At 57.3% G+C, this 25641-nt stretch overlaps 1 protein-coding gene across 1 annotated transcript; it reads left to right on the top strand.

The window, feature by feature from the left end:
• The first annotated feature begins 4209 nt into the window (after nucleotides 1-4209).
• Nucleotides 4210-18034, top strand: ATOH8 (atonal bHLH transcription factor 8). The gene is made up of 3 exons (XM_040993367.1): nucleotides 4210-4989; nucleotides 13401-13592; nucleotides 18026-18034. The coding sequence occupies exons 1-3, from the start codon at nucleotides 4210-4212 to the stop codon at nucleotides 18032-18034; spliced, it is 981 nt and encodes a 326-aa protein (XP_040849301.1).
• Nucleotides 18035-25641: the final 7607 nt, after the last annotated feature.

Genomic DNA, 25641 nt, shown 5'->3' with positions numbered 1-25641 from the left:
ACATGGCAGACAGCGAGCTGGCCAGATCCTGGAAAGCACAGTACCACGACTGTAGGGCTCCGGTGGCCAAAGTAGCAGGGAGTGGTGGGAGGCAGGTAGGAGGGCAAGCAGCAGGTGCAGGGACAGGCTCCACACCCAGTGCCTGCAGAAAGGGAGGGGGCTGGCAGCTGCTTTTAGCACATCTCTGGGAAAGAGGAAGGCACAGGGAAGGTTCCAGAAATGGCCTGAGCCATCCCTGTGTTACCTGGATCACACTGTGAGCAGCACACGAGTGATGCCAGTGCCTCCTGGTGCTTACTGGTCCCCCACATGTCCCATTCCTGGTCCTCCCACTTGGCCTCGATCTGGCCCTTGCCCAACTCTACCTCCATTTCCCACCTGGGCAGACAGGTGGCAGTAAGACTGGAGGAGAGGGGAGTGTGGTAGAACTTCCTGCTTGGATGTCTCATCACGGTGGTCAGTGTCGCAGCACTGGCTCTGGGGGCTGCCAGGTCGTGGCTAGGCTGCTGTGAGCACAACCACACAGTGCATCCTTCACATTGTCTTCTCTTTTCATCAGGAGCGCAGCCTCCCCAGGCAGACCCCCACTCTACCGCCTGTCTTCTAACAGGTGTCATGCCTACCTTGGAACCATCTGAGCAGCCAGAAGCAGGAATGTAGGGTATTGGGGTGTGGCCTATTCCATTCCCTATGTCCCCAAATGCTGGGTTCATTCTGCAGAGCCATTTGGCCCTCACTTAGGAGCGACACCCTTGCACCCAGAACTGCTGAGCCGGCTGCCCCGGCAAGGCAGGAAGACTCTAGTGCCTGGCTACCAAGGCTTGGGGGGAGGGACAGACACCCAAGACTCCTCACTGTCCAAGGTCATCCGCCCTTGACCTGGATGGAACCATAGGCGTGCTGGGGAAACCAGTGGCTTTGGGACAGCAGGAAGTGCACCCCCCACTTCTCAGGCTGTCAGCTGCCAGAAAGGGCAGTTCATAGGTTGCCCAGTGACCCATCCCCCTAGATGCCAAGCACTGCGCTTTCAGGAGGCCGTGAAACAACGGCTCAAAGTTTGGGTTTTGTGGTCAGTTGGCTTGAGGTCGAATCCCACTTGTTATTTACTGCTTGTTGGCAAGTTTTTCCCTGTAGAAGTCTTGGTTTTGTTCGTTGTTGAATCCAGCCACGCAAGGAATATGGAACACACTATGACCCGATTCCAGGGTATTGGGATCCAATGGACTCAGAAAGTCAGCTCAGTGAAGGAGGCTTTTAATGCAGGGCATAGATTTTATTGGGGTATCTGTGTCATCTCATGCAGGGAGACTTTTTACTGTCAGCTCCACTTCACTGTCATTCCATGCCCGACACTCAGGGGTAAAAAACCAAGTTGGGGTTCTTGGGGGGAAACATCCCTGTGTGCACAATTCCGGCAGTATTCTGCCACCAGGGGGCGGTGCCCAGCAGGTCTGCCTCACAGCCAAGCCCAGCTAAGAGCCCTGGGCTGGATGACGGTCGGGTTTAAGCACCTAGAATTGCCAGGTGTGGGCAGCCGGCCTGGATCCAGGTCTGTACCTTGACATGCTGCGATGGACACAGCAGGGACCCTCCACATCAGCTGGACTTTTTAGCTTGTCTCAGGGTCTGTCACACACAAGTCCATCTAAAGCTAACAGGACGTTCCTTAGATAGTGAACCCAGGCTCACAGAGGTGACCTGGCTGCACAAAGCCACACACTTTCACTGCTATGAGGCCAAGCCAAGACCCCGCCGAGGCCTGCCTGCTGCCACCTCCAGGGACAGAGACAGTGAGGGGGCGGGTGTAAGGAGCCTATTTGGGAAGCCTGGAGCCTAGCTCTTCCCTGCAACCAAGGTGACTTCAGCCCATCTCTTCTCCCACTTCCCCCCAGGAATTGCAGGGACCTGCTTCTGGGGATCTGTGCAAGCGGGGGCCTCTAGGACACAACCAATATGAGTGACTTTCTTGGCATCTTCAGGGCTGACAATCCTTCCCAGAAGTCACGCATCAACTGGCCACGGTCTCACCATCATTTGTACTTGGAGTCTGGGGCAGACCCAGGGCTTGGAGAGCTGTGGTGATGCAGGGGCCCATGGCTATCCTTCTTTCCCCTTGAAGATGCATGAGACACAAGCCATTTGGTCCTCCAGTCCCACTGTCATGCTCCCGGGAAGGCGGGCGAGGCTCTGAGAGAACGTGAACTACTGCAAGGGGTCCTTGACCTTGGCCCCATCTCTGCCACTGCCTGGAGTTTGGAGCTCCTCACAGAGCAACAACGGGCAGGGCATAGGGCTGCTTGTGCTCTGGTACCAACCACGGGGGAGGAAAGAAGGAAAGAGTAAGCACTTCAGAAGCTCAAGAATCCAGGGGTCCGGGGGGCCTGGCTGGCGTGCAGCCAATTGTGAGAAAGCACAAGCAGGGGTCAGCAAGAGCCGCAGCAGGCTCGGTGGGAGGAAGGGTATACCCCACGTGGGGAGGCCTGGGTGCCAAGGCTGTGCTGGTGCCAAGGGCTGTAGGGCAGCACGAGCATGCCCTTAGATCTCAGGACCCAGGAAAGGTGCACGGAGAGCCAGGTGAGCCCAGAAAGGGGTGCCTGGAGGACTTGCCCCTTTCTGATGTTGGATCCCATCTTGGTGGATTTCCTGCAGTCAATCATGCCTGAACATTTCTTGTGTGTGTGAAGCCTTATGTCAAAGTCATTTTCCACCCACGATCTCTTTCTACCTGGAGAAGTTGGCTGGTCCTGGCCCAGGGGGGTGGGGTTAGGTGCTTGACTCTGCTACATCTGCCCAGAGCCCCTCAAGCCCTGAAGTCGCTGTCCCCTGGGGGATGAGGATGGCACGCCAGGCCATGCCTCAGCCCCCTGCACTTTGTCCAGAGCTCAAGGCCACCGTTAAGGGGCCATCTTCAAAGCCTCCCCCCCACCCCAGGGCTCCTGGGCTCTGACTGCCCTCGTGCATTGGGCGGAACAATCGGGTGAGCCTGGTGGAAGGCCAGACCATGATACCCTCCAAACCCCGTCGCCTGTTCACCATGAGGGTAAGGAGGCCCGCCGAGGGAGAGTGATAACTTCCCCAGCTCTCTCTGTGGTGAGGCTGCCTCACCATAACCTCCGTTATCATTGTTATCAGCAAGCATGGCCAGCAGAACCTTTAGAGCCTGCGCGCTGTGCTTGAATTCCTCCGGGCCTGGCAGTGGCTTCAGCACTGATGTGGTCTGCATTTCTCAGGTCACAGAAGAGGAAGCATGCACGCAGCAGGACCCCTGGCGTGGGCTGACTTCAGATTGCCCCCAGATGCCAGGACTGTTCAAATCCGAGGCTTCCATCCTCGGTCGCTGCTTCGGGAAAGCTCATCCTCTCGGGCAGCCTCAGTTTCCCTACCTCGCACATCCTCGCTTCGCTGTCCCAGCTGCTGAGGCCGTGCATGTGGGGGTCGCCCATGAGGAGCTGCAGAAGGACAACGTGCAGAGGAGACGGTGGGCGCTGCAGGACAGCAGGCCCTGAGGCTGCTCTGCGAAGGGCGAAGCGCGCGGGGATCGGGGAGGGGGGCACGTGCTTGGGTGCAGGAGCCCTGCAGGCGCGGGTCCTCTAGGGGCGGAGACAAGAGCAGCGTCCCTATCGCAGCAGTGGCTGGGCGGTGGTCCCGGGGAGGCGAGTGGTGGGCCCGAGGAGGGGATGGAGCTGGCAGGGGGGGTGGAGGAGGAGAGCACGTGGACCAAAGAGGCGGCGGGCAGCCCCGCTGTTTTGAAAAATGCTTCCTGTTTCTTTAAAGGCGCTCGCGGCTCGGGCGGCCGGGGCCGGGGAGGCGACGGCGGCGGCAGGAGCTGCCTCCTCTCCGGACGGCGGCGCTGACTGATCTGGCGAACTGGGCTTCTGTGTAAACTGAGGCTAAACAAACACAGATGGAGCGCAGCGGGCGTTCTCCGGCGGGGCTGGCGCGGCCGCAGCGACTTGAGATGACACACTGAGCGCTCCAAGAGCGGACGGTCCCGCGTCTACCCCGAGCCGGCGGCGCAGCTGCCCCGGGGCGCAGGGGGAGAGAGGGCGCGCCGGCGGGAGCGCGGGCGGCCGGAGGGGGAGCGCCCGAGACTCGGCGGCGCTGAGCGCGGCGGCAGCCCGGGCCGAGCCGGCGCGCGGCGTGCAGAGCGAGCGCAGCCGGCGCGCCACCCGCCGCCCCACGCCCCTGCCCCGCGCGCTTGCCCGCGCCATGAAGCACATCCCGGTCCTCGAGGACGGGCCCTGGAAGACCGTGTGCGTGAAGGAGCTGAACGGCCTCAGGAAGCTCAAACGCAAAGGCAAAGAGCCGGCGCGGCGCGCGAACGGCTATAAAACTTTCCGATTGGACTTGGAGGCGCCCAAGCCCGCCGCCGCCGTCGCCGTCGCCGCCACCGCCACCGCCACCAACGGGCTGCGGGACAGGACCCAGCGGCTGCAACCCGTCCCCGTCTTAGCCCCGGTGCCAGCCGCTGTGGCGCCGGCCGTTCCCCCAGGTGGAGGCGCGGACGCAGCCGGGGAGCGCAGGGGCGCCCGCGCGCCGGAGGTCTCGGAAGCGCGGAAACGCGGCTTCGCTCTGGGCGCAGTGGGACCGGGACTCCCTACGCCACCGCCGCCGCCACCGCCTCCTCCAGCACCCCTAGGCCAGGCACCCGGAGGTTCCGAGGTCCCATCTTTCCGCGAACCTGTCCTGCGTCCCCGCATCTTGCTTTGCGCGCCGCCGGCACGCCCCGCGCCCCCTGCACCCCCGGAGCCCTCCGTGCGCCCCGCGCCCCCCACGCGCCCCGGGGAAAGTTCCTACTCGTCAATTTCACACGTAATTTACAATAACCACCCGGATGCCTCATCGTCGCCTAGGAAACGGCCGGGTGAAGCGACCTCAACCTCCTCGGAGATCAAAGCCCTACAGCAGACCCGCAGACTCCTTGCGAACGCCAGGGAGCGGACGCGGGTGCACACCATCAGCGCAGCCTTCGAGGCGCTCAGGAAGCAGGTAGCGGCTCCCTGCTCACCCTTCCCAGTGTGTGGGGATGCGCGGTCCAGCGGGTGGCTGGGCGACCCAGCTTGGCAAGCCCGGGGTAAGAGGTCCATATGTGGGGGCTGCGTCTGCGCTGCCCCCATGTCTTCTTGCCGTCCTTCACCCCCAACCCAGCCCTGGAGTACGAGCCTGTTGGCGCTTGGGATTCTAGCCCTTGTTCACTTTTCTGGTGGGGAATATCTGCCTCCCGGAGTCCCACGGTGCCTTGGGGAGCAGAGAGGAGAATGTGGGAATCCACCTCAGAGCGCGTACTGGTTGGCGTGGCTGAGGGTCTTGGTGCCACTGCTGGTGCTGTTGAGACCAGGAACAGTGTGAAGCAGGGTGTGGGAGTTCTAGACTGGGTGGGGTGAGGGCAGAGGAAGGGGGAGCCTGGTAGTCCTTCTTTAGCCCTAGCTTCCCTAGTGGGGGTGCGGGGCGTGTCCATGCTGCTTGTGGGCTGTGGACCCCGGGGGAGGGGGGTGCTGGTGGGTCGCTTCTCCTGGGGATCTGAGAGCAGGCAGCATGCTTTAGGGGTGCGGGAATCTTCCCTGCATCGCTCTGCACTGAGTGGGCCTCACTGTGTGACCAAATAGTACGCTGTGGGGGCGGGGAGAGGAGAAGCACTTAACCCAAGAACCGCCCACGGGAAGGAGTGGCAGGTCACAGTGCCACAGGCTGGCACCACCTCATGCTTCTAGGCTTCTCATTTTATTAGAAGGGAGCCCAAGGCTGGTGAGTGCCCACATCCTACTAAGGGAATGCAGCAGGGATGGGAGGGGGTGCTGGTGTAGAGAGTGAGTTGTATTTATTTATTTATTTTGAATGCTCAGCCACTGACTTGCTGTGTGACTCCAGGAAATTTACTGTACCACTCCAGGCATTAGCCACCAACATACTGTGAAATGAGGGCTCTCCCTGGGTCACTCTTTCTCTGTGAGAGTAGTGTGGGGGCACTGGTGTCTGTGTCCATTGGACCCCTGGAAGGGAAAAAAAAAACATGTGTCTTGCTTGGGTTTGGGGAACAGAGGTTGGGGCCGGATGGCCGTGACAGTCCAGACTGGGCCAGTGTTTGCAGCCACACCAGCTGGGGTCCTGGGCAGTGGGCCCAGAGGAGCAGTCGACCCCATCCTGGGCCAGCAGCTCTGGGAGTGTTGGGGTTGGGGAGGTGCCCTGCAGCCCGCTCAGTGACCCGGAAGGCAGAGAAACACGCCTGCACCTGTTTGCCTTGCACCTAAGGAAGCCCCTTCCAGCTTGGGAAGCCACGTGCCCACGGCTGCCCGGCTGGTGAGTCACAGGGCAGGGCTGGCTCCAAGGTCCTTTTAGTGCCAGTCTGGGGCCCTCTCTGTCCCTCCAGCTGCCCCTCTCCTTGCCAAGGGAGTGAATCCTCAGGGCTCTACGTGCTCTGACACATCTCATATGTCCAGTGGTTTTCTACTCTTTCCCACGAGAAATCCCATCTTAACGGATTGGTACCACAATGTGGCCAGGATCAGATCTGTCCATTTCATGGGCTAGAAAGCTGAGGCCACAGAGGAGAGAGATTCGTGCATGACAACCTGGCAGGGTAGGGAAGATGACAGAGGTTTCCAGAACATCTGCTTGACCCATTGTCCTCCGCTGTTGTCCGGGCCGGCCTGCTGGGCTGCCTCCTCACCCTCAGGTATCTGTGTTAACAGAGGCAGTGTGTGCACTTGACAGGCTCTGCAAGTTGGGAAAGGGTCTCCCTTCACTCCTGCCATGAGAGACAAGGAGGCACAAAGCCAGCTCTGCCAGGGAGCGAGTGTGTGTGCCCACACAGACAGGTGCATGGCCCTCCTGCGTGCGCCTGACAGCAGGCGGAAGGACCTGCTCCTGCCTGCCTCCTCTTGCCTCTGCCCTTCCTGACCCTTCCCTGGAAAGGCTGCGAGGTCTGAGCGGATACCTGCCTGTAGTTGAGAAGGAAGGAAATAGAGGCTGTGCACTTGTGATCACACGGCCAAGGTCAAGACCACATTGCACTGGTCTGATGGTGAGCATCCTGTGTGGCAACCCAGTACCCTAGTCTCCACCTGTGTGATTCACCCCACTGTCCCGTCCCAGGCCAGATGGGCTCAGGGCTGCCTTCCTGAGTGAGCCCTCTAGAAGCAGGAAGGGGACAGGGAGGGGAGACGTGGAGCCTTCCTGATACAGGACCCTGGTGACCTCAGTGACGCTAAGCCTGGTGGTGGCAGTGGGGCTCTGGTCTGAGGCACTGCTCTGGGCAGCTTCCTGGCATGGGGAGTTCTGACCCGCTTTCCCTCTCTGGGCTTCTGTTGCTACAACTCAAGTGGAACTCTTGCTGACCTCGTCAATGGCTTTTTTTTTATAAGATTTATTTTATTATTTTTTATTGGAAAGTCAGATATACAGGGAGGAGGAGAGACAGAGAGGAAGATCTTTTGTCCAATGATTCACTCCCCAAGTGAGCGCAACGGCTGATACTATGCTGATCCGAAGTCAGGAGCCTCTTCCGGGTCTCCCACGCGGTGCAGGATCCCAAAGCCTTGGGCCGTCCTCGACTGCTTTCCCAGGCCACAAGCAGGGAGCTGGATGGGAAGTGGGGGCGCCGGGATAGAACCGGCACCCATATGGGATCCCGGGTGTGCAAGGCGAGGACCTTAACCGCTGCGCCACCGTGCTGGGCCCATCAATGGTTTTTTTGGCAGAGAGCACTTGGAAAGATGCAGTGACAAATCTTTTTCAAGATTCATTCATTTATTCATTTGAAAGGTAGGGGGAGACTCCAATTTACTGTTTCACTCATCAAAATAGCTACAACTCGCAGGACTGGGCCAGAAGCCAGGTACTGCATCCTGGTCTCCCACACGGGTGGCAGGGACCCAAGGCTTTGGACTGTCCTTCACTGCCAGCACTGACATGGTAGCAGGAAGCCGGATTAGAAGTGGAGCAGCCTGAACTCCAGACAGCACTCTGATACAGGCTGCCAGCACCACAAACAGTGGCTTAACACACTGTGCCACAATCCCGGCTGTTAGAAGAAGGCTTTATTCGTTTTAATAACACTGATTAAACTGCTGTTCACCTGGTTCTGTCCTTGTGCCAGGCGGCATGCTAACGCCCGTTGCTTGTGTTAGTTCACATAGTGACTTGGGCACGCTTCTCATGTCCGTATTTTACACTTGGGCCTAGAGAGTTTGTCTAACTTGGCTGAGGTCATGCAGCCCTTTGCCATGCACATGGCCGCACCACTGTCACATGTTCTTCATCAGGCTGCGCTGTGGCAGCTCCTGCAGAGCTGTGGCCGCTGTCACCGCACCGCTTGGATTTGTGTCAGGCCTGCTTACAGTGTTGTTGGCAGACACCGGAGCCCTTCACAACTCGGCCCTGCAACCTGCCTGAGGCCTTGGAGCTGTCCACTCTGAGCGTGAGGAAGCCAGCCGGATCTTGTCCACCACAAGGAGATTGGTCGGGAGATGGGGGAAGAGGGAGGGATACCACAGGCAGGGGAGAGGCGCTCTGGTCGGCGGGCAGGGGCATTCAGGGCTGTCCAGGGCAGATGGCCAGGCTGCAACACATGCTACCAGCCCCAGCTGTACCTGAGGCCCCTGCGCTACTGCTTCATGTGCACAACTGGGCCTGGCCTGGCTGTGTGTGGGGCACCGAGGGAAAGTGGATCCTTGTTGGAGGCTAACCTGGAGTTGGGGGGAGGAATGTGGGCCTTGAGAGTGGGAGCCTGTGTCCCCACCAAGCTGTGTCACAGTGAGCAGGAATGGCGAAGGCTCCCAGCACCTGCTGAAGTGGCTTTTCCCTGGTGCACATCCAGGCCACTTCCCCTGCTGTCCCACCTCAGTTAGTGGACTGAGGTGCTCAGTGGTGGAGGGGGTTGGAGGAGGACATGGTGCTCCCCAGCTGAGCTACCTCCTTCTCTCCCAGATCTCATGGGGACAGAAGGGAGACTCAGCGGACCTCCTCAAGCAGTGCAGAGGGGGCCTGCACATGGGCAGGGGGAGGCTACAGAGGGGGTGTGTGTTGTACCTCGGGGTGTCACTTGCTGCTTTGCCTGCATCTGTGGCTGTGCATCTCAAGTGCTGCCTCCCCGAGTCCCAGATGAGCAGACTTATGGATGATTAAGCACATCCCGCGGGGTCACAGGGCAACAGGCTCTTGTCACTCGCTGTGTAGGGAGCTTTGAGTTTAAATAGACTGTACCCAGCACCTTGCCCTGCCCTGCCCCTCCTTGCCTTACAAGAGCAGCTTTGCTGGGAACCCAGCGCTCAGCCTCCCCAGGTGACTGGTGAGTAGGCACAAACAGGGGTCTGTGCCCAGCTATGTGCAGTGACCAGGGCTGCTGCAGCCAGGAAGGACTCTAGGCTTCCATGAGTGCACCGTGTAGAGCGGGCAGGAGCTGGAGGGTGTGTGCGTGGTAGGGGGTGGAGGGTGAATCGTGGGCTCTCCTGCAAGCCCTGGTGGGCTCCTGGCTTTGCTTCTCTGTGCTGCTTCCCCACATTGGCCCATCTTTCCTTTCACAGATATTCTGATGCCCATTTTACTGATGGAGAACTAAGGTCCTGTAGGAGTGGCTCATAGTAGAGCCAGGCCTTTGGGCTCTTGGGCCAGGGTCCTTCTTCTATTTGCCGCTGTTGACTGGGGTCAGGAGAGAGTCCAGCTTGGGAGCATATGGGACATTTGAAAATGCTAATGCATGCACCTCTGGCCTTTACATATTCCTGTGGCATGAGCAAGAGACAAGCTACTGCCTTTCTGATAGTTGGGTGTGTGATGGCCGGGGGGGGGGGGCGGTTAGGTGGTCCTGCCCTTTTCTGTGACCTCTGTCTTTTGACTGTGGCAGACGACAGGTGACCGTGGCCTGGCAGGGGTGGGCACAGACATTAGAGTGGGTGGATGGACTCTGGGTGTTCCTGGGATGCTCTCCCGTGGTTGACCTTGACCTCATCTTGCTCTATAGTTGAGCTGCCACACTGTATCCCAAGGCTGCATCCCCTCCCTATGCAGAATCATCCCAGCCCCACTGGAAACTCAGCCATTCTGGGCCCCTCTCTGGGCAACAGGGGTGCTCTGGGCTGTGTCACAAGGCTGGAACCAGGCCCCAGGGGTCCTTAGCTCTCCCCTGCCCCCACTCTAGGGGTGAGGAGCAGGCAGAAGTGCAGGCGGTTGTTTATTTGTTCGGGCTGATAAAACAGGATTCTCTGGGCTGTGCTTGACAATAAACAAGGCGTGCTGACATGCTGTCCTGCCAGCGTTTTCTTGCATGGCTTTGGAACTGTGGTCAGGGGCTGGGAGTGAAAGGTAGCGGCTTGGACCGGCAAGGGAGCTGGCTTGCTCTGTCACCTCCTCACCCTCCTTAGTTCAGGCAGTGTCCCAGTTCTGGAGCCTCCTTGGGGACCCTCTGCAGCAGCCAGGGTAGGGGTTTCCCTGACCTCCAGCAGGTTTTATTGACTCTGTGTCATGCATGTATTTCATTGCATTCTCACTGCTCTGTGAGCAGTGGGACGGGAAACAGAGGTGCAGGGAGATTTTGTTGCCTGCCTGGGCTCTGGTAGCTAGGCGGGGACCTGAGCCAGGAGTTGAACCCAGGTGACTGACAGACACATGTGCACTTTGGCTGGGTGCCAAGCAGCTGGATCTGCATCCTCAGAGAGAGAGAAGCGGGGGAGGTGTGCAGCTGAGGTCAGTACAGATGCTGGAGTCACAGGAGCATGGGGAGAGCACGTGTTTAGTTGTCCCGATTCCCTTGTCCTGTCAACCCTTTGGAGGGCTTGTGCAGGTGGGACCTGCACCAGGCTCATTCACCTGGACCCTCTCCCAGGGAATCACGCCGATACAGACTGCTGAATGAGCCCCAGTGACGGGGAGTACAGGACGGATGGGCATTCGGGGAATGCTCTTGGACAAAGGGAGATGGTTTTTAAAGTTTTCTTAGATTTTCCGTATCTATTTATTTGAAAATCAGTCACACACACATACATGTATACATGCCCCTTCCATCCACGGATTCCCTTCCCATCTAAGTTCTGACCAGGCCTGACCCTGCTTAGCTTCCGAGATCAGACGAGATCGGGCGCATTCAGGGTGGTATGGCCGTAGACTCCCTTCCCAAATAGTGATTTATGGCCACGTCAGGGTCAGACTGAAGCCAGGAGCTCAAAATTCCACCCAGATTTCCCACACGGGTGGCAGGGTGAGGGAGCCCCAAGCCCTTGGGAACTCCTCCACTGCCTGTGCAGGCACATGATCTGGAAGCTGGCTTGGAAGCAGAGCAGCTAGTAGCCACACTGGGTGGCACTCTGAGCTGCTGGCACTGCAAATAGTGGCTTCACTGGCTGCATTAGTTAAAAGCGTTAAAAGTCGGTGATGCATTGGTGGTTCCCAACCTGAGGTGGTTTTCTCACCTGTGCTTTATCCCAGAGTCTAGATTGGGGGTTTTCTTCCTTGGGACAGTGATCATTTGGGACCAAGTCATTTTTAGTTGTAGGGCCAGTGGGGCATCCTGTGTGTTGTAGGATGTTTGGCAGCTCCCAAGCCTCTGTGCTCCCAGCTCTCCCAGCTCCTTGCAGTGTCAAGAATATCTACAGGGACTGGCATGATGGCTCAACAGGTTAATCCTCCTTCTGCAAGCACCTGTATCCCATGTGGGTGCTGGTTCATGTCTTGGTTGTTCCACTTTCCATCCAGCTTTTTGCTTTTGGCCTGGGAAAAAAGCAGCAAAGGGTAGCTCAAGTCCTTGAGACCCTGCACCCACATGGGAAGCTGGGAAGATGCTCTTTGCTCGCAGCTTCAGATCAGCTCAGCTCTGGCCTTTGCAATTACTTGGGTAGTGAACCAGCAGATGGAAGATCTTTCTTTGTTTCTTCCCTCTCTTCCTGTAAAAAATTGCCTTCCAAAAAAGTAAATAAATAATAAAACACACACACACAAAGAAAACAAAGACAACAAAGGAAAGGAATAACTACAGATGTTGTCAGCTCTTCCTTCAGCAACAGCTTTGTCTCTAGTTGATAGCCCCTGGCATGAGGGGAGCATCTGCTCTGTGCTGGCACTGTGGGAAGGTCCAGGTTGCCCAGGAAGCCACATAGAGATCCTGAAGTCCCCAGAGAGGAGGGAGCTAGAGCCAGGCTTGCTTGTGGAGTGTCACAACCATGTGGGGAAAGCACACATCATCGCAGGAATGTCAGGGACTCTTGCTTAATGCCTACGGCTGCCTCTGCTGGACACAGTTCCCCGCCAGCACCCAGAGGGCTGGCCACGTGGGCTGCGGTCCTCATTGCCTCTGACTCACATGCATAGACAGTGGTGGAGAATGTTAACCATCAAAGGCTGTGTCTTTTGACTCCACCAAATCCCTTTGCAGTTAGCAAGTATCAGCTTGGTGATGAGTCAGTGACCGTGAGGCCAAGTCCGATGGGGGCTCTGCTTATTGTGTGTCTGCTGTAGGTCTGGCAGCGCCCAGCTCTGGAGGGCACAGAAGCAGCCAACAAGAAAGAAAGACAAGACACAGCATGTCTGTGTCTTTTCACTTGAGCCTGGGTTGCTTCCCCCTGGATGTCCTCCAGAGTCTCAGGTACCTGTCTCTGTTACCGTTTTAAGACTTCCATTTATTTTTTGCTTTATTTGAAAGACAGAAAAAATTGACATAGCATCAGAGATTTTTTTAAAAAGGGTATTAGCTATCTGTTTGCTTAGGATGTGTCTACTCTGGGAGGGTGGAGGAGTTATCATAATGGAGATTCAGTGTTTTTTTATTCAAATACTTTATTTTTATTGGAAAAAAAGATTTACAGAGAGAAGGAGAGATAGAAAGAAAAAGATCTTCTATGCAGAAGATTCATTGGTTCATTCCCCAAATGGCCACAACAGCCAGAGCTGAGTCAATCCAAAGGCAAGAATTTTTCCAGGTCTCCCATGCTGGTGCAAGGTCCCAAGGCTTTAGGTCATTCTCCAGTGCTTTGCTAGGCTACAGGCAGGGAGCTGGATGGGAAGTGGAGCAGCCGGGCCATGAACCAGTGCCCATATGGGATGCTGGTGCTTGCAAAAAGGAGGAATAACCTGTTGAGTCATCATGCTGGACGGCCCCTCCTCCCCCAGACACATACATGCCAAGATTCAGTGTTTTGATCCAAACTGAGTCACAGGCATGCACTGAGCCCCAATGTCTTCCTCGGCATAATGGGAGTGTAAATATGCTTCAGCGTGTATGTGTGTTTATCTGTGTGTGTGTATGTGAACAGCAGGTGCTTAGCACAGATTAAAATAAAATTTGGTAGAACACCCCAGCCCAGAAACACCCCAGGCCTCCTCACTCACCCACTCTTGCTACACCTGCTGACAGAGGCATGTGCCCACAGAAGCCTCCCCACAGCCCTCCTGACACCTTCTCCCCTCCTCTGCAGGTGCCATGCTACTCCTACGGGCAGAAGCTATCCAAGTTGGCCATCCTGAGGATCGCCTGTAACTACATCCTGTCCCTGGCGCGGCTGGCTGACCTGGACTACAGCGCAGACCATAGCAACCTTAGCTTCTCCGAGTGTGTGCAGCGCTGCACCCGCACCCTGCAGGCTGAGGGACGCGCCAAGAAACGCAAGGTACTCAGCTGCCATTGCTGTCACAGGGGTAGTGGTCTCCGGGGAGGACAGGCGAGGCAGGGCAAGGAGCTTGGGGGACACGCTGCCTGGGCCTGGGATTCCAAAGGGATGCGGGTCTCCTTGCATGCCTGGAATTGTGGGAGGGATCCTGCCTGGGTTATGAAGCTGCTGGGTCTCTGGGTCTTGGCTCTGCTTGGCAATTCAATGAAACCCTTCCTGATCTTGTGGGCTTCAGTGCTGAGCTTCCTGCATGGCCCTGATGAGTGTCCAATCAGGTCAGCTTGGGAGAGCCCATCAGCAGGCTTGGGAAAGGTGACTTAGTTGAAGTCGCATCCTGAAGCTGTGTATTAAGGTGGGTGATCGGCATCGTTTTGTTCACTTGTTCATCCTTTCCTCCTAGAGCGATTGTCTAAGCTCTAAGCATACACCAAGCAATCCAGGCAGGGGCATAAAGACCACAAGCCAGATTCTGGGTGCCATGCTCACAAACTGGTCAGGGAGATGCTTGTGCAGGTCGATGAAGGTGGGACAGACCGGCTTGTGCTGTGGAGGGGTGAGGCAAGGGCAGGAGCAGGCCCGGTGCGTTAGGGACAGAGCAGCTGCTGAGTGAAAGGGCATCTCAGGCTGTGGAGTTTGCACTGGAGCCAGGGGAACAGCTGGGAGACACCAGCAGGCAGGTGAGGCAGGGCTGAAGGAAAGAGGTTCTGCCCAGTCTGATGTGTGTGCAGGGGCAAGGGAATGGGCATGGCTGCTGCTTTGGATGTTTCTGGTCTGGGCTCAATGCAGCCTTCTGGAGTAGCAGGAAGGAGACAGACCCAGCATGAATGGGGCCTGTCTGTGAGCAGAAGCAGCAGCCTGCCCTGTATGTTCAGAACCAGCTGGCATCCTATGCATAGCCCTCCTGCTGTCTTTTTCCTTCCTGATCTTTCTGGTCCTCTCTTACCTCTGACTGCCCTCCCCCCCCCCTCCGCCCCGCAGGCCTCTCTGGAGGCTCTGCAGTTCTCCCAGGCTCCCCTCCCCAGAGCCTTGGGCAGGGAGGCCCTCTGTGGGGGCCCCAGACCATCACCAAGGAGGACCTCCTCACCAGCAGCAGCCCCCCGCCCTGTGGTGGGGACAGTGGCTCCATCGGCTGTGGCAGGCAGTAATTCCGCTTTGCATTCCTGGAAGTGATTTAATGCGGACCAATTAGATGAACTTCTCATCAAGAGAGTGAGAGAGGAAGCGCCCCTGCCTGCTCCGGCCCCCCTCCCATCCTCTGGGGAGTGACGCCCGCCTGGGTAAATTAAGGGCATGATTGATGGCTCCATGCGGCGCACACTATGACAAAGGGGATTTGTAAACTCTCCATGAACTTCCCCTGGCATTCTGCCCTGTCTGTCCTTCAGTCCCTCTGTCAGTCAGTCCAGGCTGTGGATGGGCAGCAGAGGGGTAGGCGCCCTCCATTTCTGCCCCCGCCTGTCCCCCTTTTCCCACCCACTGAAGGCAGACCATGGAATCCTTGATTGGGGCAGACAGTGTCATGAGCTGGGGACCTGGGAGAGGAGAGCAGAACTGAGCGTTGGCTTTCCCTGAGATGCTCTAAAACCTCAGCCCCTTGAAGCCTTTTCTGTCCCAGGGTCTGGTCCAGCCTGCCCAATGCACAGGTTGGGAGATTGAAGTGCTGGATGGTGGTTAAAGCGCATCAGAAACCCCAGCCCTGGGTTTGAATGAGTGGGGCGCCCTGAGTTTGAATGAGTGGGGTGCACAAGGCATGCAGGTGGTCTGAACTCACTCCTCCTGTGGGGCCGGCTAAGCCCGTGACGTAGCCTCGGAGGGGAATCTTGGGCTGCAGTGGACAGTGCAGGATGGGAACACAGGTGTGTCCTGTCTAACCTGCCTCCGTCTTGACTTCTCTTCCCCCCATCTGCCTGCTTGCCCCCGTACCCTAGTTCAGGCCTGGGGTCTTGCTTGTCCCCTGCCCTCAGTCTTGGAGGCCACCCAGCTGGGATGTAGGAGTGATCCTTGCCTTGATTACCCGTATGGTTCGGCATACTCAAATCCAGTCCGCACCAGTGGCACACTTCCCGCTTGGGTGGACTCTGGAGTCACAGGGAGCAACATGTTCAACTCCAGCCCTTCACAGCCCAGGCCCTATCCCTTCTCAGTAGGACCAGTGCAGCCTTTTCTAGGTGTGGCTCCAGGGGCATCCCAGGAACCAAAACTTTTGTCCACAGGCCCCCAAGCCATTCCCTCTGGGTTCTTGGATTCTTGGCCATGAATTGTCATCCTGTGGAGCCCTCCTTCCCTGCTCCCTCTGTGAGCCTGGCATGTGGAGGCAGCATAGGTGCACTGTTGCTCCCCACCCTGTCCAGCCAGCCAGCAGCACCTGTGAAGGGGTGAGCCAGGAGCAGCCAGGAAGAACGCTGGCTCCCCTCATGAGTCTGCAGCCTTGAGGGCAACACCGGAGCACAGGGAATCTGCTGCAGTGAGAGAGTGAGGTCAGGAACCTGGTCTGCGGGAGGCCAGTGTGGTCCTTCCTGGCTCAGGAAGCAGGTGAGTGGGTCTGGATTAGCAGGATGTGTGTGTCGGGAAGGGAAGCTCCATGCCATTTGCCATTGGTGTTGCCTAAGAGGAGACCCCAGGATCGGGAGCTTGGGGGTCCACTTTGATTTTGACTGGTGTGAGAGGGATACACTTTCTCTTTAGTCTGTGTTCCCGTGACTGCTGGCTGTTGTGTCCTTCCTGGCTGTTGGGTGCTAAGGTCCTTTCTTGTTCTTTTGGGAGATGAGGTGACCCCCAGAGCCTACTTGATCATCAGGTCCTTTTTCCCTGGACCTGGACCTACTCCATATCTGTAGTCTTAGAGGCCAGTCTTATAAAGCAATTCTGGATGGGTGTGTGACAGCTTGGCATTCCCCCTCCCCCATTCCAGTTTGCTTTTTGTTGCTTGTATAGAGTGGGTAACATAGAAAGAAGGCAGGTTGGTTTGGGCCCACGCTTGTACAGAGCGGCAAATCCAAGGACATGGCCCTGGCCCTGGCGAGGACCTTCACACTGCATCATGACACAGCAGACGGCATCCCATGCTGAGGCAGTGCAAGGAGCCAGCTTTCGCCCTTCTTCCTGTAAAGCTCCCCCATGCTGTGGAGGCCTCACGCCCCTGATCATGCTGCTCCTAATGCCCTCTGAACACCATTAACACGTGAATGTGGGGACCAAGGTTTCTGCACTGAACTTTGAGGGAATGCAGTTAACCTCTAACTCTGTGACCTTGACCAGGGATGGAAGTTACAGGCAGAAGGAGTGACTCCGGCCGTGCACCTGTCAGATAGCCTTACAGGAGGCTGAGGAGCCACAGTCTGCGACCTGAAGGCTGCTGAGCTGTGGGCAGGTGTCCGCCATAGCAACTGTGGAGCTGCGAAGCTCACGGCTTTTGCCACTGGGACTCAGGATGACTTGAGCTGTTTGCAGGTACCCAGGGAGGCTGGTTGTTCCTCCTGCAGGGTGCTTTGCTAAGATATGGAACTCAGTTTCTGATGAGCTGCCCTGTCCCTCCGGGTCTGAGTTAAGAGCAGAATCACAGGTGAGCTTGTTTCATGGCCAGGTGCATCCTTTGAGGCTGGGATGAGGGGACCCACATCTTTAGATCAGGCAGTTCTCCTTTTCTGGGCCTCCCAGGCCGTGTTGTAGAGGGTTCAGAGCCCTCCTGGGAAGCCCCCCATGGGACCAAGCCCATGTCAGAGGCCACCTCGCAGAAAGACAGAGTAGAAGGAATGGACAGCTCTGGGGGGCGTTGAGCCCTGACTCCAGCTGCAGCTGAAGATAAAGTGTGCATTAAGCACCTGGCTCTGAGCCATGTCTCTGCAGCTCCTGTTTCTGGGAGCTTCTGAGGACGATGAGGAGGAGGGAAGAGAGGAAGAGGAGGAGGCAGAACTGTTCTTGCACACCTGGATGGAGTGGGTCCCAGACTCTGAACACCTTGCACACCTGGGCTGGACCTGCAGAACAGAAAGGAGCCCTCACAGTGTAGGGCATCACTGAGTAATAACAGCAGTGGCCTGAGCCTGGGCCAGTAGAACCATGCGTGAGTCCTGCCCTCAGGTGGTTCATGGATGCCAGGCTGGGGCATGGCCCAGAGGCTCAGGCAGCAAGGGAGGCCCCAGGAGTGGGTGCCTGCAGCCACCTGGGTGTTTTGAAAGTTGCTACAGAGATCAGAGTGCCCTAGAGTCCAGATGGCATGTGACCATCAGGGAACAGGGGTCACATGCCAAGTTTGGACTTGGTGCTTTCAATGGCAGCATCGACCCCTCGCACCAACCCATCCCACCTGGTCAGAACTGGTGTGGTTCTGAACCATGAAGCCCAGACTCTGAGAGCCTGGGAAACCTGTCTGTGACCACCTGGCTAGCAAGAGAGCTGTGCTTGTCACCTCTCACTGGCCTGTCCTCTTGTAGGTGGGCTAGCGGGTTGGAGGGGCTTCTTGTTTCCCCAACCTCTGGGCCAAGTCACGGAGTTCAAAGCCATTTGCTTTCAGAGCCCATAGAATCCATCTTACACTGGGCAAGGAGGGAAAGAGGCAGGGAGTGGGGCAGGGATGGGAAATCACCATTAAATTTCCTTTGAGTTATAAAAATGGCTGCGATTTATTTATTTATTTATTTCTGGCATTCCAATGACACAGACGTTTGTTGCCAGCTGTTTGTTCGAACATGGAGAGTGCTCGCTCAGCTGCTATTTCTCCTCTCACATTTGACACTGGAAGGCCCAGTGTCTGGCAGGGGCAAAGTGAGCTGGGGAGGATCATTAGTGGGGCAGTTCCCAGGTGGGCTGAGCTGGTGGTCCCCTCAGGGTGACATGGGGGTTTTCTGTGTCCGCTTCCTTTTTCAGATTGCTCTCCCCACACCCTGACAGGTGCTCACACGTCCCCACCCTTCCTTGGCCACACATTGGGGAACGCCTGCAAGTGTGGGCCTTGTACACAATGAGCAAGAGCTGAACTTTCATGCTCAGAGAAGACAGTGACATGGACAGCCCCTTCTGACTGCCTCAGGAAGGCTGAGCAGCTCCCCCAACCCCGGCCCCCTGCATCTTGTCTTTGCACCAAGACCCCCTACCCACCCAAGTTTGGAAACACCTGCAGGGGCACAGCAAGCACCAACCCCTGAGAACAGTGTCATAGCTTGATTGGAAGCCCAGGATGGCACGGCTCAGCCAAGGTCTGAGCCACAGTGAGTGAGTGGCTGAGCAGCCCCTTGGGCAGACAAGGACTCAGGCTTCTGCCCTTGACCCCTTGACCACTGCAGCTTAAACCCTGGCTCCTGCACCATCAGTTGGGACCAACATGTGACCTGTGCTGCAGCCCCTGCTTTCCAAGCATGTGAGTTCTCCTAAAGCTTGCCTCACCCCAGGTTGTAAAATGGTACTGATAAGTAGGGACCCCTCCCTCAACCAAGCAGTCATATCAACTACATGGTGAGCACCATGTGTACCTCACCCACCTATCCTATCCTTCAAGGACTGCCTCCTGTGTTAGAGGAGAAACGGAGGCAGGAGATGGGCTGTCACTTGGCCGGCACCATACAGCTGGGGTGTGGCAGGGCCCCTTTCATCTCTTGGGTTCCAAATTCCGAGCTCTTCAGCTCCCTGGGGCCTGCTTGCCCCCTGCAGTTCACACATGGCCCGGCACAGTGGTGGCCTGTGCCTGGGGACAGTGTGGGGCTCCTAGATGCCCAGTGTGGTGTCCCTTGCCTAGAGCACCAGCTCTTGCATAAGTAGCATGCAGAGGCTTCATTTAGCCATGGGGAGCCAGGAGCCTGCTGCTGCTGCTGCTGCTGGTGAGGGACCAGGCAGGGCTGGGGGCAGTATGGGGGAGGCATCATCAACTCTGAGCACCACCCCCAGGGAGGGCAGCACCACCAGCAAAGCCTGCCACCGGGTGAAGTCGCCTGGCAGCCTGGGACTGCAGCTGGGGAGCACGCCTGGTTCCCATTGGGGCGCTGTGGTTTTGATTAGCTGAGCTGCTGGAGCAGCTCGGGCGGGCCTGCCTGCCTGCCTGCCTGCGGTGAGGCCCTGGGAACAGCGGGTCCCCCTCCCCCGCCCTTCTCTGCCCCCCCTCCTGGCAGCCCCAGACTCCAGATGTTCCGAGCGCTCGCTGGGAAGGCCTGCTGGCGCCACGGAGGGCAGAGGGCAGGGAAAGCACGCGAGCTGGAAGCCCGAGCACTCAGTCACCGCAGGCCTTGGCAGCCTGCCCGGCCCTCTACTGGCACATTCCCCAGCTCTCCCCTGGCCATCTGTTCCCAAAAAACCCTTTCAGAGCCTCATCATCACTCAGCCTGCAACAGCGCGAGCAGCTGGTGTGGAGGCAGCAGGGGAAAGCGTGCAAAAGGCTCTTTGTGAGAGAGGAAACGCGCTTATGAACACAGGGCTGGCCGCCGTAAAAGCTGGCGGCTGGAATTCGGGCTGCCCGGGCGCCGCCGCCACCCGCCCATGGTCCCCTGACTTTTTATCTCTGGTTTGTGTGTATTTTTTCCCCCTCCTTTTGTTTGCTTTTCATATTGTTTCTTCCTTTTCTTAACACCAGCGGTGACCATGTTTTCTCCTCTACGCTGCCTGCCCGAAGGCTACCTAATTAGTTTCCTGAACACTGCTATACTTTTATTTTTTTTTCTCTCTCTCTTCCTCCCTATCTTTGAGCTGTTCACACGAGGGGTGACTGCTTTCCCCAGAGCTGGGGACAGATGAGTGAGAGTGGGCCTGGGGGGTGCACGGAGCGGCTGGAAGGCAGGTCTGCCTTGGTTGGGGTTCCTCACCAAGCAGTCAGCCCTCATCCTGCCCAGGCATGCTCAAGCAAGGTGGGACAAGATCATCACAGAACCCAGAGGGAGCTCAGCCACATTCACCGAGGTGCCCAGCCCCGCAGCTGACTGCAGTATGACACCAAGCCTTTTTAAAGAACCGGCTGCTGCTGTGGCTGCCAAGGCTTCTGGGAGACGTCTGCTTGGAGGCTCTGGGCACCTCCTCGGGGCAGTCACCCAGTGGTCTGTGTGGGAAGGGGAAATGGGGTGGGGGATGTTGATGTGGGCTTCTGGGCTCCAGGGCTGGCAGCTGGGAGGTGGACCCTGGTGAGGGGAAGGAGAGAACAGGCCCTGGCAGCCTTGGCCTCGCTCACACCCTGGGGACCCTTCAGGAGGAGCTGCCAGGCGCTGCCAGGTGTCAGATGTGAATGGGGGCGGGGGTAGCGGGGACACCCTGGACAAGAACAGGGGCCTGGAGTTTCTCCTTTGCTTTCTCAGTCCCCTGCACCCCTTTTCCATTGCTCACTCTCCGCCGCCCCATCCCAGCATCCCCTCACTCCAGCTTAAAAAAAAAAAAGCGCCTGTCAGGGGCACCATGTGGGTGGCCGGCTCCCCCCCTCCCAGCCTGGGACTTGGGGCTTCAGAGGGAGTTTTGCATTTTGCATGTGCTTTATCCAGACCACTGCACTTTATTCCTCTTGCTTGGCTAACTCCCTGCTCCCCCCCACCCCCTGGGCCCAGTCCTCCTGTTGATTCCCAACATCCTCGGGCTACTCAGCCCACTTTCTCCAGGGCTGTCTGCCTGGCCTACTCCCACGTGCACCAGAGGGGCCTTTAGGAGCTGGGTGCCCAGGTGGCCTTGTCCCCTCCCACAGCCTGTGGACTCACCTCGAGGTGCCTTGGGGATTTGCCTGGGGTATGGATGGCTCAAAGGATGAGAACTCTGAAGGCCTCTGCTCTGCCCACACTTCTGCCCCCTGCCCAGGACCTCCTGCCCCTGCAGAAGTCAGTCTTTGTGGGGCTCAAGGAGCCGCAACTGGCTTAGTACTCCCTGGGAATTCTAGGGCACAAGGGGACAGGCAAAGAGAGGACAACCCTGCCTAGCACTCAGTCTTTGTACTTTGCACAGTGAAAGATGTGGGATGGGGGAGGGCAGCAGGTGCCAGGACCCCCCCGTCTGGCCAGGGAGAGGTCACCCCCTTCCTGCTTTTGCTGCTCCTACGCCTGCGAGGAACTATTGTCTTTCTTGAGCTCCCAGGATAAATGCTCCAGATTGCCAGGCAGGGAGCTCGTCCCTCCTTTTGCTGGTTCACTACCCAAATGGCTACCACAGCCAGAGCTGAGCTGATCCGAAGCTGGGAGTTAGGAACCTCTTCCGGGTCTCCCATGTGGGTGCAGAGTCCTAAGGATTTGGGTCATCCTCTGCTGCTTTCCCAGGCCACAAATTGGGAATTGGATAAAAATTAAGCAGCCAGGACTCAAATCAGTGCTCATATGGGATGCTGGCACTCCAGGAGGAGAATAGCCTGATAATGCCACTGCACCGGCCCCACTAGTCCATCCTTTAAGTCTGTCCTGTTTTGCTGCCCAGAATTAGTGGCTGCCTGGGGCCTGTCCCTGTCTTCTTCAGCCCTTGCCAGGCACTCTACAGCTCTGCCTGCCCTCACAGCAGCCCCTGCTCAGGACCCCCCAGGGGCTTCCCGCAGCCAGCAGATGAGGTCAGACTAGCAGGCCACTTGACCGTCTCCCCCATCAGGTGACCTGGCCCCAGTCTGTCACTCCCGTGTCCCAGATTACTCTCCAGCAGTGCAGAGCTCCGGGCTCCCAGGGCCTATTTTTGGCCTATGCACTCATGCCTTCCTTCTGCCTGGAGTGCCCTTCGGCCCATCTGTCTGGCAAACTCACGCTCGTTCTGGACCAAGGCTCGGCTTCTTCTTGACCCCTAGCCCGTGGCTCAGCCACCACCACCACCACCCTGCCCTCTGCCCTTAGAGGAGGGAGTGCGCACTCTAATTCGGGATGGCGTCATGTGATGAACTGCAAAGCATGACATAAAATCCGAGACTGTGCTATCCTCCCTGTGTGATAGATGAGCTGTCGTGACGTGGCACTGCATTATATTTTTAGGTGGGATGTTATGTGAGGGATTGCGTGATGTGATATGACATCTGTCAGACCACATTGCATGGTGCCAGTTGTGTGCCTGCTTCTCGCTGGCCTCTTGTGAGACTTTTCATGTTTGCCTTCCTTATAGCGGGTCCCCGGGATGATGATGTACCAGGCCTTCCACTTTAGTCCGCGCAGGAGGGCTGAATATTACCATGCTTAAGCCAAGGGCTCCAGAAAGGGAACCTGGCCAGGGAAAGGTTCCTCTGGCTCCCCTGGGGTTAGATCTTTTCCTGTTCTATTGAGACAAGGATAAACTTTTTGTTTCAGTTTGTGAAATTGCTCAAAGCAGCAGTTTAAACTATCTTATAGTTTTGCTGGCTGCTGCTTTCCTGCTGCCAGCGCCTCCTTGGGTCTCTGCTTCATGACTGCACAGAGGCTGCCACAGCACTGACCACTACAGCTCGAGCTACATCCAGGGAAGGGAATCATGCTGGGACAGCATTGTTTTTCTCACTAGTGGGGGTCAACCCTGCTCACACTTCCTTTGCCTTAAATGTGAGAAAAATATGAAAACCTGTGAGCTAGGGGCAGGAGGGTCAATGGCCACATGGCTCATCTCAGCCACCTGGTGGTGGTGGATGGTGGTGGTGATGGGGCTGGGGAGGCCTGATTTGTGGCAGGGTGATTTTCTGGTCACAGGGCTGCCCAGAGCCTTAGAGCCCTGCTTCTGCGAGCTGGCCCAGTTGTCACCACTGGATGGGGATGGACAGTGCCTGCCTGGTAGGAAGGGGGTACTGGAAAGCAGCTGACAGCCTTCAAAGGAGCCCATTGCAATTAGTCTGCATCCATTGTGCACAGCACTGATGCTCTGCTGTCTTAGAGTGTCAGACCTTCTGGTCACCCTCATGAGGCTGGGCTAGCTCTTGGGCAGGAACAGAAATGGGCACCCAATTCACCATCAGCTGTCTGGTTGTGGCAAAGAAACAGACATAATAAAGAACAAAGCCAGAGATCCACAGGCGCCTGGAGGGGGTGGAGAAGGTTGGGACCTTGGAGTCCTGGTGGACTGCTGGACTTGACCTTGAGTTGCTAGGAGGAAGCTGAAGTACATCCTGGAACAACTGAGAAGGCAGGGAGTGCCTCAGGGATGCGGAGCAGGCTGCTGCAGGCTGTCAGAGCTCCCGGAAGCCTGAGGCTTCCTTGCCTGTGGCTGAGTGGTGCTGGTGCCCTGAGGGTATAGGTGCTGGGCAGCCGGACTACGTGTTTCCTATGGGAATCCACCAAGTCTTGAATGGAGCCTGGCCTGGTCCCAGTACACATTTCCTGAAACAATGGAGGATCGGAAGTGGGAGAGAATGCACTTGTTGTCTGTTGTCTGCCATAGATTGCTGATGGGCGGCTTCTCTGGGCCCATAGCAAGGGAGGTGCTGGGGATCAGGAGACGCCGTACGTGTCCTGGGGTTTCCAATGGGCTGACGTGTCATGAGCAGACACACCGAGTACATGGCTTTATGGTCTTGACCCTTCCTAACAAGTGCATGCAGTATACCTGATGTTATCAGTTTATAGGAAGAGGCTGAGGTCCCACGGCTGGTAAAACGGAAAGTCAGGATTTCAACAGAGGCTGTCAGATGCCCTTCCTGCCGTGGTTGACCACTGTGTGGTGTTGCCAATGAACATGTGAGTGGAGACCTCTGAGTGTGTGTGTGTGTCTGTGTGCGTGTACCTGTGTGTGTGTGTGCACCTGCACACATGCATGAATAAGAATCTGGTCTCTCCCCATTCCCAGTCTCTCCGTTGTGCAACTAGATGGTCTTACCACGGCGGACAAGCTAGTTAGAGGTCCCAATGTCCCCTGCTGGATCCAGAACGTAGCTGGGGGAGGGGAACAGTTGGGGGACGCTAGAAAAGGGACATGGGTTTTCTGGTCTTAAAATTTTATTTGCATGACATATACCCTTTTGTGTGTGTGTGTGTGCGTGTGTGTGTGTGTGTGCGCGCTGAAATTTGATTATGTGTGCTGTCTGCAAAGCCACTCTGTATGTGCCCCGACCCCCACCCTGGTCCTCAACTATGCACAACTTAGCTCCCCTCCTTTTCATCTCACTGGGGTCTTTGCAGAGGCTGTGAAGGCCAGCATATTGGCATGGACCGACTGACCTAGCGCTGCCTGGCCAACCCCTGCTGTCCCTTTGTGGGAGGACAGATGCAGAGGAGTGATGCAAGGGGCTGGAAGGGTGTGTGTGTATGTGTGTGTGTCTGGGAGGGACCCATGTCAGGACCCTCTGGGAGGGTACAAGAGCCAGAGCTTCCTCCAGCCTGGCTGAGCCACTGTCGGTCCAGCCAGTGACTCCCTTACAGCCTGGACTAAGGTCATGGGCCGTGGGAGCTGCTGGGTCTGGCAGAGCCATGTGCAAGTTCAGTGGGGATGGCCAGCCAGCCTCCCAGGATGGGAAGCAGATGGGCAGCTGCAGCAGCTGTGTCCCAGGCCTCACCCGGGGCCAGCTTGTCCCCTCCAGGGCCCTGGACTGTGGGTGGGGTGGGGTGGGGGCCAAGAAAGACAGATAAACTGACAGATGAGGAGAGACAAACAAAACAGAAGCCAAAGAAGAGTTGGCACAGAGACTCAGAGCCCAGAGAGGGAGAGAGAAACAGACAGGAGGCTGGCGGCACTGCAGTTCCAGATGGCAGTAGCACGCTGTGGCCGTGCCGCAGACTGTGGCTCTGGACTCCCACCCCGGCCACCTTCCCTTAGGCTGCAGGAGTGGGAGGCTGAGATGCTTCAGAACCAAGGAGGCGGCACCTGGATGGGGGCCTTGGGCACCCGCCGGCTTGGTTTGCCAGTGAGGGGGACACTATGGGCTCTTGGGATTGAGAAGTCGGCCTTGCTCTGCCATATTCTGGCCTGGTGGTCTGGGCAGGTAAAGCAGCCATTCTGGTTTCTGTTTCCTCATCTGCAAGATGGGAGCAGTGGGTGGCCTCTCCAGGGTGTACAGAGGAAGTACCTGTGCCTACGCTCAGCTGCCCCCAACACATGCACGGGCAGCATGGGGGTGCGCATGCACTTGCTTCTGTTGCCGGGCTGTGGGAGGACCAGGACACCAAGGGGGACACCCATGGGAGCTAGTAGAGTGAGTGAATGGTTTGGGTACTCAAGCCCACAGGAG

This window comes from Ochotona curzoniae, unplaced genomic scaffold, assembly GCF_017591425.1.
Source record: "Ochotona curzoniae isolate NIBS_2020 unplaced genomic scaffold, NIBS_Ocur_1.0 contig_883, whole genome shotgun sequence".
NCBI classification, from domain to species: Eukaryota; Metazoa; Chordata; class Mammalia; order Lagomorpha; family Ochotonidae; genus Ochotona; species Ochotona curzoniae.
The sequence above is the reverse complement of the archived record's forward strand: the minus strand, read 5'-3'. Positions and strand labels throughout refer to the sequence as shown.